Below are 22,065 nucleotides of genomic sequence, written 5' to 3'. Positions count from 1 at the left end.
ATGCTAAGTGCAAATACCTATAGATTCAATTTACACGGTTATAATTTGATTTTCTGCCATTTATACAAATTACAAATAATGTCAATTATCCGCAACTCAGTATTGTAGTACATTATAAAACAGTACGCAATAATAATGTATTGATTGTAAATTATAATTTTAATTAAATTATTAACATGACTCCACCTTATTGGGACAATACTTTATTTTCAACTTTGATTATTTCTTTATTTTTAGAAAATGAAATGTTCGAAACTGGTTGATCACATCAAAAAGCACATGCCTTACCCTCTTTGCCACTGGAAATTATGTTTGATGATTGTCTTTTGTAGTGTTAACTACCTCAATCACACATTGGTGGGTCCAGTTAGTGTAAGAAGCCACTGCCAACAAGGCAGGTTATCTGCACTTAGTGTAAATAGACACTACAATATATGGATCACTGTGTGTTAGTGTTAAGTATTACTTATATTTTCTAAGAAATACACGTGAGACTAGAGTAAGCATTTAACCTGTTAACCAGACCCACATGTCTCATGAGTTTCTATTTCAAATCTGATTCCTGCAACCATTTTTCTGAGACTATGTCTACTCCCCACACCCTAAATGCTCTCTCCGTGCTACCAAGCAGGCTGCCTCCGCCATGGGAAGGTCTATTGTGGCCATGGTGATAACGGAGAGACATCTGTGGAAAGAAAGGAGCTTTCTTCTCGATGCTCCGGTTTCGTCTTCCTAACTTTTTGGTACCTCTATTGAGATGGTAGACAAGAAGTTTAGGGATGCAAAGGCATGCTCAGCTGCTTTCAAATCCTTCATTCCATTATCATTCAGCCCAAACAACATAGGGTTCCTGTTCCATATTAATCTGAGGATCAGAGACGGGCACAGAAGGCTAGTGTAGTGACTCCAGCATTATTACCACAGATCGAGTTGATGTCTCTCAAACATATTGTTTTGGGATGCACCATTCCATCTATGAGCTCCTCTATCAGATTAGCACAAGAGATCCTTCCTTAGAACAGTATTTAAAATCCATGTTATAGTAATTGTGCACGTTAAAGCTTTGGACACTTTGTGAAATCCACACTTTGGTGAGTTTGCAAACTAGTTCTATGCATTCTTTTTAAATCCTATATGGTGAGGCCTTCACGCGGTTGCTTCGTGCCCTTGCTCCTTCCATCTTGGGTGCCACTCCACCTATGAATCCTCGGATACCCATCTAAACAGGATGTTGATACTAGGGATCTGTTGAGACAGCTCCTTCAGCAAGCTTATGCAAGAGCAAGCGGTAGCCTGTGTGACAGGCAAGACTTAGTATTAAATGCTAGGCTCTCAGCCGTATCCATTTAAAGGAATCTTTCTTGATTCCAAGCCTTCAGCTCTACCATGGGCCGAGGCCCTAACAAGTAACTTTGGCCATAAGGGTTAATGTCATGGACAGCCGTCTAACGTCTCAGGGTCAACTCCCATGGAAGTGGTAGAGTTGGTACTTAGTGTTCGACATTATTCTGGCCTGCACTCCCTTCATCATGGGTATACTCTTCCCCAAAGCGACCCCTGGAGGACGCTTCGGAGTTTCCTTGAAAGGGAAAATCACAGGTTCCGAATGTAACCATGGTTCCCTGATAATGGAATGAGACACTGTGTCCTCTAGCTCCCTGCCATGCTTCAGCAAAAGCTTCAGATGTAGAAGTGAATGATGTGTTCTCTCTGCACCTATTTATCCACAGTCGCACCGGTAGTGATGTCAGGGGCTGTCGCCATCCAACTCATTGGAGTTTCTTCAATGTATGCTTCAGACATGGGTCACGATGAAGTGTTCCCCCATAGCGACTCTTAGAGGACGCAGTGTCTCATTCCCTACTCAGGGAACCATGGTTACATTCTTAACCTGAGACAGGGTTTTGTTTCCCTGCGGGCTATATTCAGCTTCAACAATTACAATATTAATGCATGGACTATGCATTGTCCATCATAACTGACATGTATAAAGAATCATAATTTTATATTTGTAAACTGCACACTTATAAATAGCATATCTGTACATTAATTTAAACAATACATGTTTTATCCTATATTTCTAGTTCTATATATAGTGCACTATTTATTTTTCAGTTTTTATAAGTGTTATATTCCATCTCTATTGTGTTATTCCAATGCATGTCTGCACTATCATGTATGTTTTCACTATGTCTGTACTTTTTTCTGTACTGGAAGGTACTGTCGTCAAGTCAAATTCCTTGTGGGTTAACACTGTATATTTTGTATATTCCACCATTAGATGGTGACAAGTTTTCATGAGTGAGTCAGCAGAAAAACTTCTGTATTGAAAGACTGTTGTAAAGGAAGTAATTTTTCTTTTAACAACAGCTTTTAAGATGCAGTCAAAAAAATGTACTGTTCAATGCGGTCACTGGAAATCGCCATTAACAGACTAAAGGCTAGTACGACAAAGAGATCGCTTTCCTCAGCGGACACATTCAAACTAATTTTTAATTATGAAAATGAGACTGAGCTGAAGAATGAATGCTCGATCAGATGCAGGTAAATTCACACTCACTCAGTCCATCTTTCTGGCTGCATTTAAACTTGGCATTAACATGTAATCCCCATGAAGCAGATCAGTCAATCAGCACATAATTTACACTTGACAACATCAACTGACTTCTCTATCTGGATAGCCGATCAGATCTGTCTTATGCAATATTTATATAAGAGCCAGGTTCTCTCGAAACCATATTTATGCATTTAGTCTGCTAGGCCTTCATATATTGATTTGTTTCTGTAGAAGATTTTGCATGATATTGACTTGCAAATGCAGAAAAGATGGCTCAGTTGCATCTAAATTACACAGAGATCCGATCACAATGCGTCCTTGACTACCTCTGGACCAGAAAACTTTTAGGGGTGCACGATATATATCGGCCGACAATTAATGTGCATCTAGTCAAAGCCAGTTCTCTAATCAGCGGAAAATTCCATCAGATGCGTAATTTCACAGAGCAGCTGTTACTACACTGAACCGTTGTTAACTGACAAGCTGCGCAAATCCAAGGTGATTAATGAACGTGGATTTGCGCAGCTTGTCAGTTAACAACTGACTAGATGCGCATTAATCATTGGCCGATTTATTATTGCGCACCCCAAGAAACATTGATCTAAAAACATGATATGAAGCACGCTTACACTTGTCCTTTCAATGTGTATGTGGACAACATCTAAATATGGGTTGCATGTTAATGCCAAGTATATACGCAGCCCATGTCTCCCTTATTATACACCCAATTCAGGTCTTGCAGTCTCTTCTAATGAGCAAATAAGCTGAATCAGGTGTATTAGATGAGGAAGGCGTAAAATGTGCAGGGCAGGGGGGCCTCCATGACAGGTTTGAAAACCCCTGCTCTACATACTACAGTGAGCTTTTAATACAGAAATACAATACGCTTTCAATGAAGCAACTCAGCATTCCAAAGTATTGTATTTAAGACAGCAAAGTCATGCCAATATACAGCCATATCACTCTGTTACTCGTAATATGTAGCCAATTTTTTTTGTAAATAGCTAAAAATGGTTTTAAAGTCATTTCTATCTTTTGCTGTAGTGTGTCAATAGGAAATATCAATTTACATTTCCAAATAATAGTTTTGCCATTAATTAACAATCCAGTGAGATTTTTGTACACCGAGATCTGAACTGATCATCATCCAGTCCGTCTGGAATGATATGAAGAAACAGAACAAATTGAGACAGACACAATCCAGAAGAAGCGTGGCAACATCTCCCAGACCCTTTAAGAAACCTTCCTGCAAAGCTACCTGAAAAGAAATGTGCAAGTGCACCTAGGGCAAAACCTGCTTAAACGCAAAGGATGCTCACACCTAATGTTGATTTTAATTAGTTAATAGAAGTCCATTGATATTTGGACAAAATATTTATAACATTGTTTTTTTCCCTCATTTTACACAAGTGCCTAAAACTTTTAACAGTCCTGTAGCTTTGCAGGAAGGTTTCTTGAAACGTCTTGGAGACCTTGCCACAGCTCTTCTGGATTGAGTCTGTCTCAGTTTGTTCTGTTTCTTCATTTTATTCCAGATTGATGATGAACAGATCAGATCTTTGTGTGGAGCGCAAAATTACCACTAATTTATTACAATTAATGGCAAAATGATAGTTTAGAAATCTAAACTGATATTTTCTACTGATATTTTCTACACTACAGCAAAAGATAGAAATAACGGACTTAAAACAATTTTTATCTGGTGAAAATACTAGTGTTCTAATCATTTTGGCCACCACTGTATAGATAGATTAGATGGATAAAATTTGGGGGGTGATTTTGAGTGACAAATATTAAATTGTTTTGAGATACATATGGTTTACTTACATCTTTTTCACCATATTCAAGTGAGCCCCATTTCACAGTTGTCTTTTCAAATACAAAAGGGTTGCCATAGACTTCATAAAACTGTTGTAGTTGACAAAAGAAGTTGCTGAGGTTAATTTTGCTCCAGCTTCTCAGAAGTTCAAAGATAGTTTGCAGCATGATTGAACCAGCAATTTCTCTTCCCTCGATTATTTTTTTCTTCTCCTCAGACCACAAATATTCTTTTAGCCGTTTCAGCTTATCTTTAGATGGTTTTGAACAGATGATATCATCATACTGGTGCCATTCTCCTGGAATTTATGAAAAGAAAACATTAGGTCAATTAAATAACTAAATCTTAACTTGAGTACAAATTTCTGAACTTTACCTACCTTCACTATTTAGGAGATGCGATTTGACAAACAGACATCTGTTGGTGGTTTCTTTTGAATCCAGTTTGTAGATGTATTCATAGTCCAATTCATACTTCTGATTTTTTTCTTTATACACAACATACTTGTAGGGGATTGATATAGCTTCAGCGTCAGTCTTTTTGCATACATATTTCCCTTCCACAAGCAATCCATGCTCTCCGAGTTTCCTGCAATCACATCATTATTCATTACTGGAAGCCGTTGTTTAACAATCAATAAAAAGTATTTTACTAACCCCGACACATGCAGTTCAACCAAATTTTTTCCCCAGCCACCAATCTGATCACCGGCTCTTACGAAGATAAAATCCTTGTTTGGTATAAAATTGAAGTCTTTTGAAAGGACTGCATGAAAGCAAATGGTGAGTCTATCACTGGGACTTATTTGTTGATCTGATGCTGGATTTCTGCAATTCAAAAAAAATTTGTAAGACGATAACCCCGAGAGAGGTTTTATAACTACACGATTCTTCATTTACCTGTTTGGAGGCTCAACATACTGACTTTCTGGATCATCACTTTCATTGCATTTCAGGTCACCAGCAAAATCAGAATTCTGCTGCTCTTGATTGTGTTGGGCATTCACTGGTGAATCTACACTTGAAACAGGTTTCTTCTAAATACAAAATAAACCAAAATAGTAATTTAACTCCTTTTTTAAATGTCCATGTTTATGCTTTCTGAGATTAATCAACATTGCAAATTTTCTATTTCTATTTTTAATTAAGAATATTGTGTAAAATAAGTTTATTTCAGCAATTGTATGTCCACAGGGTGAAACTAAAAAAATCAACTAAAATCACCAACAACAGAATCTCAGAATAAGAATGATTTTAAAAAATATAATCCAGAGCCATTTGTTAAAATTGATGTCCAAGTCCAGCACCTCTTTTCTGACATTTTCATTTGGTTGTGTACGAAATACACTGGCATCCTGGTAATCCAGCACTTCTGATTCAGGTTTGATATCAGTCTTGCCATGTGGAATGTTTGAGGATGATTGAGACTCTTGTGACATGTCTGATAAACACAAAAACAAGGTCACACAGCAGTGGTGAATATTTTTACTTTGATATTATACATAAATACATGCTTTTGTTGTTGTTGTTGTTGTTGTTCGTTTTGGTTAAACTTTTTTTTTTACTTCATATTTCTAAGCATTTAATAAAATCATCCTTCCTTGTTATCTCAAAAAGAAGAAAATGACACCCAGTCCGAGACACGTCTGATTCATTAATGAGCTCATCTTTTTTATAAAAAACCTGTTGAATTGGGTCACAAACGGAACAATAAAGGTTCATTCACATCCTGGATTGATCCGATTGCAGATGTTCTCACTTATTCAATGACAAGTCTGAGCCAATGACCTCTCCTTGAACCAATAACAAGAAGCTTAATTACACACATTACTGAAGATATTGTCTTGTTTTTTTTTTTTTTTTACATTTATCAAAATGTTATCTGTTTTTGCTTAAAACTAGAAAAAATATCTGAAGACAGGGTAAGAATAATAAGCTTAAATTAAAGATAAAACAAGATTATTTTTCATGCCCCATTGTTAGATATTTTTTTTAGGGATGTCCCGATCAGGTTTTTTTGCCTTCGAGTCCGAGTCATTTGATTTTCAGTATCATCCGATAACGAGTCCCGATCCGATACTTCTATAATACATTAAAAGACAATAAAGAGAAAACAGATCCAGGATATTCAATAAACTACATTTTGAAATATATTCAAATAGATAACAGCTATTTTAAATAGGCTAGTAAAAATATTTCAAAATTGTACTGTTTTGCTGTACTTTGGATCAAATAAATGCAGGCTTGGTGAACAGAACAGACTTCTTTAAACAACATTAACAAGCTTACGGTTCAAAAACTTCTGACTGGTAGTATAGGCAACTTTCATTTTTCTCTAATTTCTAGATTTTAATTGGCTTATAAATCTATAACTGCTGGACGATAACAAATAATAATGATTTGGGACCCACTTTATATTAAGTGGCCTTAACTACTATATAGTTACATTTTAATGATTAATTTGGTACAATACACTTCGTGTACATACATGTTTTTACATTATAGTAATATTTGAAAAATATCTGCACATAATTACATCTGTAATTAATTTCTGTAATTACATGTATAATTACACATTGACCCATCCCTTACACCTTAACACACCCTTAAACTTACCCATACCACCAAATCCGTCCCTAACCTTACCTTTTTCCCACCTCAATAGCAGCAAAAAAAGTTGCAATACAATATGAACACAATAAGTACATTGTATTTATTTTTTATGTAAGTACATAGTAGTTAAGGCCACTTAATATAAAGTGGGACCATGATTTGTTTCTATACTACAAACACTGTTTATCACATAAGGCAGAATAGTTTATATACCCTAATAAATGCCATCTCAATCAGCACTTCCCTTGTTCAAATACTTTATTTATCACCTGCTGGACTTGAAAAACCATGTATTGTCATTAATTGTAAATGAATGTCTTTGTGTTTCCAAAAGTTTCTGTTTTTCTGAGAAAACTGTTTTCAGACTATCCTGTATCTTTGAGTTTAAATCTGTATTTACTCACACGTTTATTATGTACATCCGAGTCCTGATCGGGAGGTAACCTCCGATTCCAATCGAGTCTGAAACCACGTGAACTGGCCCGATTTCCGATCACTTGATCAGATCTGGACATCCCTAATAGGGCTTTATGATGTGTCGTTTAAGCATCGATATCGCGATGTATGAATGCACGATAGTCACATCGCAGGATGTGCGATGTAGGCTGTCGTAGTTGATCCGTTATTCATTAACTGTACGGGCCAGCTGTTCCACGGCCCTTAACGAATGTGATTCGCTGATTAATTGCACAGCTTAACCATCATCGAGTGAAAGTTTATCATTGACAGGACTGAAAGACACATGCAAGTTTAACAGGGCAGAGAGAGAGAGAGAGAGAGAGCGCGAGCCACGAGAGAGCGCGAGAGAGAGAGCGTGTGCGACAGAGAGCGCGCGAGAGAGATAGAGCGCACGCTCTCTCTCCTTCGCTCATATTAATCAATTGACACTGTCAATGTTCTAATCATTTAAAATCAGAATGTGTGCTCACCCCATTTTTGTTTGTAAAAAAAAATTATTTCATATCGCAATATATAAAATCGCAGAAAAACAAAATATCACAATGTCATTTTTTCCCAATATCGTGCAGCCCTAATCCCTAATTTTTTTTATTTTAGAAAACAAGACTTAATGTGACCCCAAAGGCATTTTGCTTCTCAAGTAAATGTATCTTGATCTGTTCTTTTACTAATTTGCAGGGCTTGTTTTGTTTGATTAGTAGTTACTACTCTTCCCTTTACACAAATGTCTAATTAAAAACTCAAATTTATAAATCGGATCGGAGATCTGGTAAAAACCATAGTTCAACACTGGGTGTGATCATAGACTGTATAAAAACATGGATGTAGTGTCCGTGACATCACTCGTAAACTCCTGAAAAGCTTGTTTGAAGCTCAAAGTGTGCCATCTTGGCAGCGCGTCACCATGCGACTCTCCTGGACAAATCGAAAATGGGCAAAAAGGCGGGAGCTGGTTGCTGAAGCCACGCCCACCTAGCTCGACAGCAGCGACAATCCACCTGTCACTCAAGTGACCACCCCCCTTAATTATGCAGAACTTTAAGGCTTAATATAATTTAAACTGATGAGTTATTAACAAATTAACCCCCCTCACAGTTGTGATGAAGGGCAAAATTAGCTATATTTTACCATATAGACCAAACTCATTTTTTTGCACCAGGCTGTAAATCTGTTTTTTTTTTTCTGCTGTAAAGTTCTGCATTTTAACATGTGGAGTCTATGGGACTGATGAATTGCAGTTTTAGTCACTTCCTTGTTCGCTTCACGAGAGAAAGCAAGTGGTTGGCGCTCAGGTGTGATAAGTGATTCATGGATTCACAGAGCTCATGGACCAGCCCCTGCTCCAAACTGCCGGTTTGAAACAACCGCTTTGCAAAGGTTTCAAAGCTTCACAAAGCAATGCTTTGAAAGTGCCCATCAGAAATGGCAGCATTGTATGGCCATTTTTAAGAGCTATACATTATTCCAATTTATAGAGGGTCTCCTTTTATTTGTGTATACTAAAAATAACAACAAAATGCTGTGCTTTTGTAAAATAAAGAAAACGGAGTGTGCACTTTCTGCCATCTAGGTCTCTAAAATCTTTCTTAACAGACATATAAATAAAACAACCTGAACATCAGCAAATATATAATACATATGTATAGAAAGCTTGAAATGTCTACTTTTAAGTAAACCAATTCAAAATTAAAACAAAATAATCTCATTTTAACCCCTTAACTGTCACTCATATTTTTAAACAGACTTTGTAGTGCACGATCCAAACTTATTCATTTAAAATGGGTTTAAGGGATGAATTTTTAGATTTGAAGTTTTCAGTTGATATCATTTCTCATGATTTCTAAAATGTGATTGTTAAAAAAACAAGATGACTTTGTTGCCTTTTTCTCTAAGGTCAAGACTCCTGTTATAATGTAGATTTTTGAGGGTGCACTCGTCATAAATTAATCTAATTACTTTTCCTACATAAATTTAATAAAAAACATTGGTAAAATATATATATTTCAGAGTCTTAGACCTTTCCAACAATATATGGTTTGTCAAGATTAGATTAGATTTAATTGTAATATAGTGAAGTAGATGTAGGAGGGATCGGTGACAGTTAGTAATCCGTATAAAAGGAAGGAGTGAATCACCTCATTACTTCTAATGTGATCCCATTAGTGCTATTTATATGGAAATACGGTTGGGTATCGATCAGGTTTTTAACAATACCGGTGGCAAATTGATACTTTTAAAATGGTACCGGTGCCTATGAAAATTGTAGAGTCACACTGAAGGCATCAAGGGCTATTTGACCAAGAAGGAGAGTGATGGGGTGCTGCGCCAGATGACCTGGCCTCCACAGTCACCGGACCTGAACCCAATCCAGATGGTTTAGGGGTGAGCTGGACCACAGAGTGAAGGCAAAAGGGCCAACAAGTGCTAAGCATCTCTCGGGGAACTCCTTCAAGACTGTTGGAAGACCATTTCAGGTGACTACCTCTTGAAGCTCATCAAGAGTGTGCAAAGCAGTAATCAAAGCAAAAGGTGGCTACTTTGAAGAATATGACATATTTTCAGTTGTTTCACACTTTTTTGTTATCTATATAACTCCATATATATATAATGCATACTTAATGCATATTTTCTTTCTGCTGCTGCAGTCACAGCAGTGTTTATTTCTGCGTTGTAAACGCATTTAAATTATATTTTTAATAACATCTATTCATTTTTAACAGAGAAGTGAATTGCACTGACTCCTGCGAGAATGCTCTCCGTGTTTTGTGCGATTGGCTGTTTGCTGCACGTGTCACACTTTCAGATGCACACTCTGGATCAACCCTGAGTTGACAGACTGTGTTTATATCAAGCTTTGTGATCCCGCTGAACCTGGGGTATAGTACAGGAAGCAGGTATGTTTAAAGGTAAATAAGCGGATAAACTCCGATTTCAGTTTCAATTTTCAGAATATGTTAGTAGCCATAGTAACTTATTCCATTAACATAACCTGCTCCGTAGTAGGTTCTGTTTCAAGTTCACTTAAGAGCTATCAGCGCATGTGTGACCTACTGACTAGACTCCAGTGGGAATGACAGATTGCGCATAATATTATTACATGTAGTTGTAACAACCCACATACAGGTTTAGAATGTCTTGCGAGTTAGCCAGGAACTTATTCTGAGTTGAATCCACTTACTCCCGGACGCGTTTTTGGAACCAACATACCTCAAGTAAGCAAGGTATGGGTTAATCAACCAAGTGCTCAGGGTTAGCAGATGATCAGTTAACCTTGCTTTCTGGAATACACCCCTGGAGGGTATTCCAAAAAGCTTGTCGTGTGACATCTATGTTTGAGGATAAGCAAGCGGATAACATCAGCTTTAGTTCCAAAATCGGATGTTACTTTCAGGCTACGTAAGTAACTCTGAAGATAACCTGCTCCAGAACAGGTTATGGTCCAGGGTTAGTTCACTTCAGCACACGTGTGATCTACTGACGATCCTTCAGTGGGTGTGACAGATACAACATTATATAATATTACAATATGTAATAAAGCATATTTTATATATATGTTAATGATGAAGTAATAAGCTAATATATTATTCTAATATGGTTTTATTTATATATATATATTATATATATAAAACAGTTATCTGTATAAATTTGAAAAAAGGTTGTTACATTTTTATATTATATATATTTATCAATTACACTTTACATTATAGTAAATGCTGATCCACGTATGAGATGATAATGTATAAATTCTAAATCAAAATACATATCTGATAGGATTTAATATATAATTGGCATCAAACAAACAATATAAATATATATTCTCAAGAATTCAAGATTAAATGCAAAAAAAAAAAAAAGAAAAAAAATTGCACAACCATCAAATTAGGTGGCGATATGCACTAGGCATGTAAACAACTACTGAACAAAAGAATAAAGAAACCGCATGGTGCACTTTTTCTTAGCGTCCTTTTCCATAGTGAATTGTCGATTCATTACTTAACCAGTCTTAACCAGGAACAAACTCTAAATTGAATGAATTTACGTGCAGATAACTTTTTGGAACCACATACCTCGAGTAAGCTTAGTTAGGGGTCAATCAATCAAAAGTTCAGGGTTTCCGCAGATGTTTTCACAAAAAAAAAAAAAATCAGATTTACAATTTAAATAGATTTTTTGCCCTCCTACTTAAAATTAATATTCAAATGACAAAGAAATTGTTCAAAACAAGTTTTAATATCATTCTTTATCATTTACCAGTCAAATTTAACATAATGCTGGAAAGACAGATTTTTTTTTTATACTATCCCATCATACATCTAACCATTCACTCAGTGTAAGAGCGGTTATGATTAAAACTGGCAACTCTGCAGTGAGCCATGAGTCATGTCATATGCAGTTGTCATTGCTAGGAAACACTTGTTTACTGTGTTGAAACGTGCTGCGTTTGACAACGTATGCGACAGAGTACGAGATCAGTGTTGTGCGCTTGCTTAGTCCTTTGTTGTGATAAACAGTACAGTGCGTTCAGCTGAATTAAAATTTCTGTTTTGTTGGGTTTAAAAAAATATTAGTATACCGCTGCAGCCCTCCAGTTAAGCCCTCTTGTAAAGACCGAAGAGTTTAAAGACCATCGACTCTACCATGCGACACCGTCAGGGGATATAAGTATTGTTTTGATTAATCTCTTTTTCCTTCTTGTTTGATTTCGGTTTCATTTTTTGTTTATAAACTATGTGTTTTCAGATCCCTACTATCATTACCACTCGTAAACCATGCATCACTCAACGCAGACAGCGAAATCTTAACAACCTGCACACTTTGCCTATGTCTGCTAATACACTACTTTCTTTTCCTATTGGTCTCTGGAATTGCTAGTCTGCTGTAAACAAAACCGATTTCATTACTTCTATTATTAGTCATTCAAAGCTTAATCTCATGGCCCTAACAGAGACCTGGATCAAACCAGAGGACACTGCTACACCTGCAGCACTCTCCCATAATTTCTAATTTTCCCTTTCCCCCCGTTTGACTGGAAGAGGTGGAGATACTGGTCTGCTCATCACTTAAGATTGGAAATTTAATCCTTTACCATCTTTGGGTATCAACAGCTCCTTTGAATCTCATTCAGTTACTGTTACCTACCCTCTTAAAATACATTTTTTTAGTTGTCTATCGACCCCCAGGACCACTGGGTAACTTTTTGAATGAATTAGATGTGTTGCTCTCAACCTTTCCTTAGGATGGTACTCCCCTAGTTATGCTTGGAGATTTCAACATTCATCTAGATAAACCTCTGTTTGCTGACTTCCACACTCTGTTTACCTCTTTTGATCTCAACCGAGTGTCAACTACTGCTACTCACAAATCAGGCAACCAACGGTTCGTTCAAGTGTCTTTGCAATGAATGGAAGAAGGGATACCGGTCTGTAGTTATCAAGAAGCGCTGGATTAAGAAATGGTTTCTTGAGCAGTGGGCTTACCCAAGCCTGCTTGAATGCTGAGGAAAATTGTTCCAGAGTGAAGAGAGGAGTTGATAATGTGAGTAAGTGAAGGTATGACTGAAGAAGAGATCGCTTGGTGAGGAGGTGAGTGGGGATCAGATCAAGTGGACAAGTAGTAGGATGATTGGACAGGAGAAGTTTGGAAACATCCATCTCTGAGAGTGGAGGAGGAGGAAGAGAAAGAGTGTCCGTCTGGCATTGTGAAGTTGTCCTCAGTCTGTGGTGTGGAGAACTGGTCAATGATGGATCTTGTCTTATTTGTGAAGAAAACTTGCAAAGTCGTCTGCTGAAAGAGTGGTGGAGGTGGTGGCGGATTAAGAAGAGAAAGTCTTGAAGTGCTGTTAATTTTGTTGCGGTAGTAGGATGTTTTAGCCGTGAAGACATTTGCAGAGAAGGAAGAGAGGAGAGATTGATACACACTGAGGTCGGTAGAGTTTCTTGATTTCTGCCATTTCCCCTCTGCAGCCCTGAGTTTAGAGCTATGTTCACGGAGAAACTTGGACAGCCAGGGGGCAGATGGGGCGGTGCGTGCTGGTCTAGACAACAGTGGGCAAAAGTTGTCCAAGCAAGATGTTAAAGTGGAGCAAAGAGTGTCAGTAGCACTGTTGGTGTCTAGAGCTGAAAACTGAGAGTGCAGGAAGCGAGGATGAAACCACAGAAGATAGGCGAGATGGAGAGAGTGAGCGTAGGTTCCGTCGAAAGGTGACCTGCGTTGGAGTGTGTGCAGCTTCAGGAGTAAGTGCTAGGTTAGCATTAATGAGCAACAGCGCATGTAGATGAGGTCCAGTTGGTTGCGAGATTTTTGAGTCGCTGTAGTAGACATTTGCTTGAGATCAAGTGAGGCGAGCAGAGTGTTGAAGTCAGCAGCCTGGGGTTTATCTAGGTGGATGTTGAAGTCACCAAGCATAACTAGGGGAGTACCATCTTCAGGAAAGTTTGATAGCAGCACATCTTATCCAACTCCTCCAAGAAGTTTCCCATTTGACCTGGGGGACGATAAGTGACAGGGTGGGTTACAGTAATGGCATATGATTCAAATGAACCATTACCTGTAGGTGATGGCTGTAGGTCATAAGGAGACCAGTACCTCCACCCCTCCCAGTGGTACGAGGAGTGTGGGAACAAGTGAAATTAGTGGAGAGGGCTACAGGGGTGGCAGTGTCTTCAGGTTTGATCCAAGTCTCAGTCAGTGCCATGAGGTTGAGACCGGAATGAGTAGCAATAGAAGAAATGAAGTCTGCTTTGTTAACTGCAGACTGGCAGTTCCAGAGACCAACTGGAATAGAGAGCATAGTAGTAGAGGTCAGAGGGAAATGCCTTCATAAGATGCATGTAGCATGCTCTTCGAGTGTTAGTAGTGATAGTAGAGATCTGAAAGCACATAGTGACAACTAGTGTAGGAAATATTTGAGAACAAGCTATACATAAAGTAAAGAAAGAGGAGAAAAGCAATACTCAAGTGCCCTGTCTGTGACCTTGTTAAGTGGAGTCGCGCAGGTAGAGTCGATTGTCTTTACACTCATTAGTCTTCACACGAGGAGGATTCACACGATGGCTGCACATGATAAAATTTTCCTAGCAATGACAATCACACAGTAGTCTAATGAGAAAACAAGACAAAACACTTACAAGCTGCTGTCTTGCTGTTGCACGACTGTTTCTTATGTTGCAAAAAATGCATTCTTCCATCTTAGAAACATTGCCAAGCTACGAAACATGTTATCTGTTTCTGATGCAGAAAAGCTAGTTCATGCATTCATGACCTCTAGACTGGACTATTGTAATGCACTTCTAGGTGGTTGTCCTGCTTCTTCAATAAACAAGCTACAGGTAGTCCAAAATGCAGCAGCTATAGTCCTTACCAGGTCAAGAAAATATGACCATATTACCCCAATTTTACAGTCTTTGCACTGGCTACCTATTAAGTTCCGTATCAGTTACAAATTATCATTACTTACCTATAAGGCCCTAAATGGTTTAGCTCCTGCGTACCTAACTAGCCTTCTACCACGTTAAAATCCATCACGCTCCCTAAGGTCAAAAAAACTGCAAAAAACTTTTGGTAGTTCCTAGGATAGCAAAGTCTAATAAAAGAGGTAGAGCTTCTTCACATTTGGCTCCCGAACTCTGGAACAGCCTTCCTGATAATGTTCGGGGTTCAGACACACTCTCTCGGTTTAAATCTAGATTAAAAACTATCGCTTTCAACAAGCATTCGAATAATGTGTCTCTTAAATTGTGAGTGTAGTTGCATCTGATCAAATGCAAATTTTTATTCTTTAGCTTGGGTTAAACTAATTAATTTTACTTTGTTGGATCTCAAAGCCAAAAAACCTGCTGATACTAATGATGTTCACCCAGCACAGCCAGAAAAACTTGCAAAAACTGACCGCTATGGATGCATAAACTGGCAGCCATCTCAATTACTCTCTACTCTATAAAAAAGAAGAACTTTATTTTCTCTCAGGAAGGACCAAGTGGATCAGATCGTGTAAGAGTGAATGATTTGATGGTCTTAACTTATGCAAGTCAGCGCAGTGCAATAAGCTCCACACCTTCACTTAGTGTAGATGAATTGAAAAGAGAATGGCCTTTCCTGTTTATGAAGAAGTTTTAATGCAGCACTTCACTTACTGGGTTCGAACTTGACGAAAGGCTGAGAGAATGCATTGCTGGAAAAGGAAGGAGGGTGCTCCAGTTCTCCAAAACTCAGCTTCTTCACTGGACAAAAGTGAAGACTGAAGACCGACATTGAACGTCTCCAAGGCGAAAACATGGAGTCAACAATTGCTGTAATTTTGCTGATGATGATCTTCTTTAAAGAGAAAGATGATGCCATTTTCCTTCTTGCTGATGTAATTATTATACTGGATTCATATAATGGCCAATGAATATATGTATAAAGATACATTGCTGTCTCCCACATAAGCGCTCCTTCTGTCTGACCTTTTGCATGCAGGTCACCAGTACCCATGCAGATGCTGAAGCTCAGTTAACTCTTCGAAATACACCAAGATTAATCATGCTGGGTGTTTTTGTCATTCAGACTTACACCAGTTGATTTAGTTGCTTCTAAGAGATAATTCGGCCCTATAAGGTCAAGTTTTCAAATTTGTTTTTCAGGAGATTCCATCCTGGCATCAAAATAGTTGATGCTCTGCATAGAAGGAAAGGTGGTCACCCAGTCAGTTAAACCCTAGGATGACTTCACATCTGTCCTGGCTGTCTTCTTTGCTTCTTTCTTTCTACATTTTCAACCTGGAGAAACAAGCTGAGGCTGCATCAACCCTGGAATTCATCCAAAGGTAACTATTGATGAATCCATAAAAATTCAAACGGTTTGGCATGAGCAGATCATGGTGAGTACTAGAAAATGAACACTTGTATCCAGTGTGGTCACTCAGGACTGATTTACATAAAAAATTTTTGCAACTAATGCTATCGTTGCTTGTCCACATCCACAGTGAAAGAACTGGTCATTCAAACCCATGCGAACATTTTAAGTTTTTTTTTTTTTTTACTTTCCCAAGCTGGGAAAATAAATGTAGCATACACTGTTGTGAGAGACTTGGCTTTTTTTTTTTTTAGCAAATTAATTATTCAGTATATTTATATATATTTTTTTTAAATCTTCTATTTACAGATTTTTGGTCAGGATAAATCCAGAGAACACAAAATGCAAAGCCAAATTTCAGCAGAGCCATAATGGCAGCAGGATGGTGCAATGTAGAAACAGGGCCCTGAATCCATATGTTGCCAGCTTCATCAAGGAATTCACAAATTATGACTGGCTGAATTGGTAGAGTTAAGACTTTTAAGTACTGATTTAGTAAAGAGGAAAAATTGGTCAGTGTAGTTAAATGTATCAACAAACAAAAATCCAATTTCAATATTTTATTTTATTGGGAAATACCAACATTACATTTAAATGTAATCAGGAGCATTTTTACATTAATTGTATGAAGGAAATTCAGAAAGGGGATGAATTGTGAAATTAATATCTCTGTGTAGGTCTATGCAGTGTTGAATATGTTTTTAAACTTCTTTAAGTGTGTATCGTGTTTGATGACAACATCGCATGTTGTTTACTTGATGTGCTTACGCGCCGATAGCTAAGTTAACAACACAGATATATTTGAAGCAGTTTTACTCACCGCCTGCGGTTCCAACACACGATCGTGACCCTTTTTCGTTGGGACTGCATTATCCTTAAGAAATAAACTATGTGCAAATCCGGCGTCAAATTGGGCCTTGTTTGTAAAACAAGCATCTTCAAAATACAGGGAACAAACACGAACACAACTCCGTTGATGCTCTGTAAAAATAAACTCCATCCACTGGTCCCTTAATGCTGTTTCTCTTTTGGTAATCTGTGCAGGGTTGTCTTGCCCTGGCAACCAAAAACACACTTCTTTTGTGACTTTTCGCGACGCTCTCGCTCTGATCAGTGAAGTCTGTTGTGCTCTCAGTGCTCTGCTATACGGGAGCGCGCGCTCTTCCGGCAGAAGTGCCTCAGGACCCATATAAGGAAATTCCGCTCCATCTAACGTCACACAGAGACATACTCGAAAAAAACTTTCAGAAACTTGTGACAAACCAGGAGGAGTATTTTTGGAACAAAAATACTCCTTCAAACTTACAACTTAATTTTTGAAACTTTGTCCATGTTTAGCATGGGAATCCAACTCTTTAACAGTGTAAAAAAACTCCGTATGCATGAAATAGCATTTCACCCCCCCTTTCATAAAGAGGTAAGTCATTTTCAAGTTGTTTATCACATTGATGTCTGTCAAGCTGTAGTGCAACTCAATTTTTGTGTTTTGTTCTCTGTAGGCAGCAAAAACCTGAGATCTGGATTGGCCCTGTAAAGTCTGGAGAGTGATTTTAGTTTAATTAAATTGTAATAAAAGTTTTTAAATGGACTTATGAGTGTTGTCATAATTTACGTGACATCTAATAATCAGTAATATAACTGTGTGAAAATTGTTTTGCATACAAGCCTTTAGATTTCATTATTTTTTAAGCACGTAACAGATTGTAGTTAGTTATATGTTGTATATATGTGAATATAAAAACTACCGTAATCAATTACACTGCATAGTAACTTCACAGTATTTTAAAATACAGTGCAAAAACATGAACTAATCAATTTCACAGTATAAATATACTGTAAGTTATTATACAGTATGTTGTGAACTACTGTAGTCAGATTTACAGTAATATTACCGTGGAATAAAATACTGAAGCTTACTGGCTATTTGTTGCCAGTAAGTTACTGTTGATTTTACGTTAATTTTTTTTTTACAGTGAAGTGTAAGTTGTTTTAGACACAAATTATTATATTTTGATGAAATTTAGCAAAAATATAACTTGTGTAATTGAACTATGCACAATAATACTAGAAACGTGTCAGTTTTAATTTCATGTCGAGGGGTGGACAGTGTTCATGACATCTCACCCTCATGAACTCATGAGATGCATCAGACAATATAAGTGTATACTTTTACACGGTTCACTGAAACTACTCACTCATGCCACACATGAAGAAAGTGAGTGAATTCAGACACAACTGTACACAATACAGCACTTTGTATTAGATGCGATACGTGCGATTAAATGTCCTATCAAAATAGAGTTAATGTCTAATTTGTATATATTAAATAACATTCATTATTTGATAAAAAAAAAAAAAAAAAAAAAAAGGGACAAAAATAAGCATCCAAAATAAGGACACAAATATTTGTAAGAACCAAATAAAAGAGCGAACAACCAAATGAAAAATGGAGAGATATGTAATCAATGAAGACTTGAGCACCTACCTGTTGCTGTTTTAGTTGAGAGAGATGACAGATTGTGCCCACAATTACTGCAGAAATTTGGTGCCACTTCCGAAGACTCATGATTGCATTTAGGACACTTCATTCTGAGATGATGCCTGCAAATAGCATGAGAATGAGAAAATGGAACTTATCCATTGTTGCAAAACACACAAATGGTTACATGATTTCTAGGAACTCCATATTGCTTTCAGTTTCTGTTTCTATGAATACAGATTCTTGCTGTCAATTAACAGCAGAGAGGCAACACTTTGTGTATGTGTTTAAAACAGACTGTAACAAATGGTATCCAAAAGTCTCAGGGCACTAGTTTAACCCTCATGTTGAGTTCGGGTTCGGACATTGAATGAAAAAGTTCAAAAAAGCCTGTAAAAACAGTTCTGACTGTATGAGTCACTTGACATTTACTGACCTGAAATGGAGCAAAATAACTTATACCATATGCAATTGTCACAAGGTAAGAATGTAGTATAAATATCATCATTACTACATTTAACTGTTTAGTAAAAGTTCATATATTTTATAATACTGTTGTTGATGCAGTTCAATACAAGCAAAGCCAGCTGTTACAGTAGGCTAATTATGCAGAAGCCTAACCCTTAGCTTAGTCTTGAGCATAATAACACTCCCAAACTTGGTGAAAGACATTGAGTTTGAGAGTAAGGATAAAGAACATGGAAACAAAGTGTTAAAATAAATGAAACAACAAATAAACACACAATCCTACTGAACAGCGAGTGGATTCTCAGATTTGTTTCTTACCCAGTGAAGGAGTCACAGATGAGCACACATCGTGTATACAGTACAATGACACAGCTCAGGCGATCAGATCAGATCACGTATGTTTGCTTTCTCCACACACACACAGCTGATGAGGAAGGGCAGGGCATTTTATCTTACATCTACTTTCGTTTTGAGTATAAAAAAGGGCTTGTATCCATTTATTAAGTCAATGACATTAACGGTAACGGGAAAAACGAACGCATGAGGTTAAATATCAGCTTAACATGAAATGACAGCCAAAACTGTTAGTTTCTTTAAAAAAAAAAAAATACTGAAATGTAGAAATGTAAATTATTCAAACTTATGAAAGCTTCTCAGTCTAATGCGAAAGCTGACAAATGCTTGCTTTATTTTTTTATTTTATTTATGTAGTTCAAGCACGGTAAAACGATCTACAACACCAGTGATCCTCAAATCTGGCTGGCGAGATCCAGTTGCCTGCTGAGTTTAGCTCCGACTCTAATTAAACACACCTGCCTGTGATTTTCTAATGATCCTGAAGACACTGATTAGCAAACTCATGCGTGTTTGATTAGGGTAGAGGATAGTGGATCTCGCGAGTCAGATTTGAGGATCACTGATCTACACAATCAGAGGAGGCACATCCACCTTTTCCCTAGCGAACCTAATGGGTTTATTTTTATTGGAGGCACTCCCAGTTTCGGGAATTTCCAACCAAACGACTGCAGCAAATCAACCTAAAAGTAAAAGAAAACTATTCTTAATGGTGAATAGTGAAATCATTTTAACCCCATTTATTATTTAATGATTAATTAATTTGTTTATTTTACAGTTCTTTTATTTTATTGTAAATGTGAAACATACATAGGAATCATTATTGTTTAAAAAATGAATTTTAACCCCATAATTAATAAAATTATAAAAAGAAATCTCAATTTCTGGCTTCAAAGAGATCTCTCCCATAACGAGATGTTATTCATTTAAATTATTCAAATTAAAGTCGAATACTTTTTCAATACTTCAAACTTTTTTGATTAAGCAGCTTAAAATTAAAAAGTAAACCCTGTTAATTCAAAATTAAAATCGTCAAAGGGTAACAATTCAAGTCTCTTTAACATGATTCATTTAACATTCAATGAGAAACCTGATACAATGGTAAGTCAAAATTAATAATTAAGATAATGTGAACAGTATCTAAATAAACAAAAATTCAGTGCATTTGTATTTACTTCCTTTTTGCTGCTGCAGGCTGCATTTGTTGCATGTTGGTGTGGTTTTCCAAGCTCTTCTCCTGGCAGTTAGATTCTGCTTTACTAATTCAGAATTAAAAGTTTTAATTGCTATAAGTCACTCTGTCATCCAGTTCAACATACTGTAACCTGTACATACATATAAGTTGTATTTTTTGTTTTGTGTATGTTTTTCTTTTATTGAAAGAAGTCAAAAAGGATATGATTTACTGCCATTGAATCCTGCTGTACATAAAGCAAGATGGTACGGAGTGTCTTGAATTAATTTCTGTTATTCTGAAAACAATAAAAAACAATATATTGCACTATGGGAATCATAAGGGTAGGCCTTAAGTTTAACAATGATGTGCTGTTTTTGACATTTGAATTTCCAATTACCACCCTGAGACCAAAGACACCTGTTGAAATTGCTCTATTAACCTAATTTCAAGGGTAAAAAAGCTTCATGTTGCAATGAATGCTGGGTACCAGCAAAGTACAAAGCTTATCCATGCACTGTAAAAAAAATCCAACTTACATTTTGTTTTGCAAACTCAGTTTTTAAAGTTAATTCAACAATTTAACATTAAAAAAGTTGAGATAACACAGAAATGTAAGTTGAATAGGAGTTTAGGTCAATTTTTTACACCAAATTAATATTTCAAGTTAGAACAACTAACAATTTTAAGTTGGTTATTAGTATTGCCCACAAAGGCTGATGAGCATGCGCAGTTCGAATGCTTTTTTAAACAACGCCATTTTATTTTCTCCTGTTTCATTTTCGAGTCACCTTAAGCGGCCTCTCTTTATTCCCTCATTGTGGTCGCTCTGGTGAGTGTAGTTCTATGTGTATCAATTCACAATATGATTTAAATGAAGTTTATTCACAATATGCGCTTTTGTACAACATAGGTGGCGGCAAGTTAGTCAGTTAAATTTTCCCGCCTGGTCTTATTGTTTCCTCAGGTCAGATGTCACCTATTTTTTCTGCCTGACAGTGTAAATTGATCTCTCCGGTAGGTGCTGTTCTTTATATAATATTTACCATAAGAGTTGAAATGTGTTTGTTCAAAATATGTGATTTTGTATGCCGTTTTAGAGTTGCCTCAGGCGGCGCCAAGTTAACGTTGGTCCGTCATTGTTATCACTCCGGTAAGTGGTGGTTCTTTGTGTATCAATTAAAGCCATGATTTAAATGAAATTTGTTCACAATATGTACATCTTTACAACGGTGTAGGTGGCGGCAAATTTGTCATTTCAGTTTTCCTGCTTTGTCTTCGAGTTGCCTGAGAAGTGTCAGACGAGCGCGA

General features: G+C 37.0%; 1 protein-coding gene across 1 annotated transcript in view; it reads right to left on the bottom strand.

Moving 5' to 3' along the window:
• The window catches only part of LOC113100219 (E3 ubiquitin-protein ligase rnf213-alpha-like), a 105,734-nt gene extending 85,823 nt beyond the window's left edge, over window positions 1-19,911 (bottom strand). The window contains exons 1-7 of the mRNA XM_026265009.1: window positions 19,545-19,911; window positions 18,765-18,880; window positions 5,683-5,816; window positions 5,276-5,412; window positions 5,033-5,203; window positions 4,756-4,964; window positions 4,385-4,674 (exon numbers count right to left, since the gene is read on the bottom strand). Coding sequence (XP_026120794.1) covers window positions 4,385-4,674; window positions 4,756-4,964; window positions 5,033-5,203; window positions 5,276-5,412; window positions 5,683-5,816; window positions 18,765-18,867 — 1,044 coding nt within the window. The 5' untranslated portion in view covers window positions 18,868-18,880; window positions 19,545-19,911. The remainder of the gene's footprint in view (window positions 1-4,384; window positions 4,675-4,755; window positions 4,965-5,032; window positions 5,204-5,275; window positions 5,413-5,682; window positions 5,817-18,764; window positions 18,881-19,544) is intronic.
• Window positions 19,912-22,065: the final 2,154 nt, after the last annotated feature.

Source organism: Carassius auratus, unplaced genomic scaffold (assembly GCF_003368295.1).
Source record: "Carassius auratus strain Wakin unplaced genomic scaffold, ASM336829v1 scaf_tig00217198, whole genome shotgun sequence".
Taxonomy (NCBI): Eukaryota; Metazoa; Chordata; class Actinopteri; order Cypriniformes; family Cyprinidae; genus Carassius; species Carassius auratus.
This window is presented reverse-complemented; position numbering and strand designations above follow the sequence as displayed.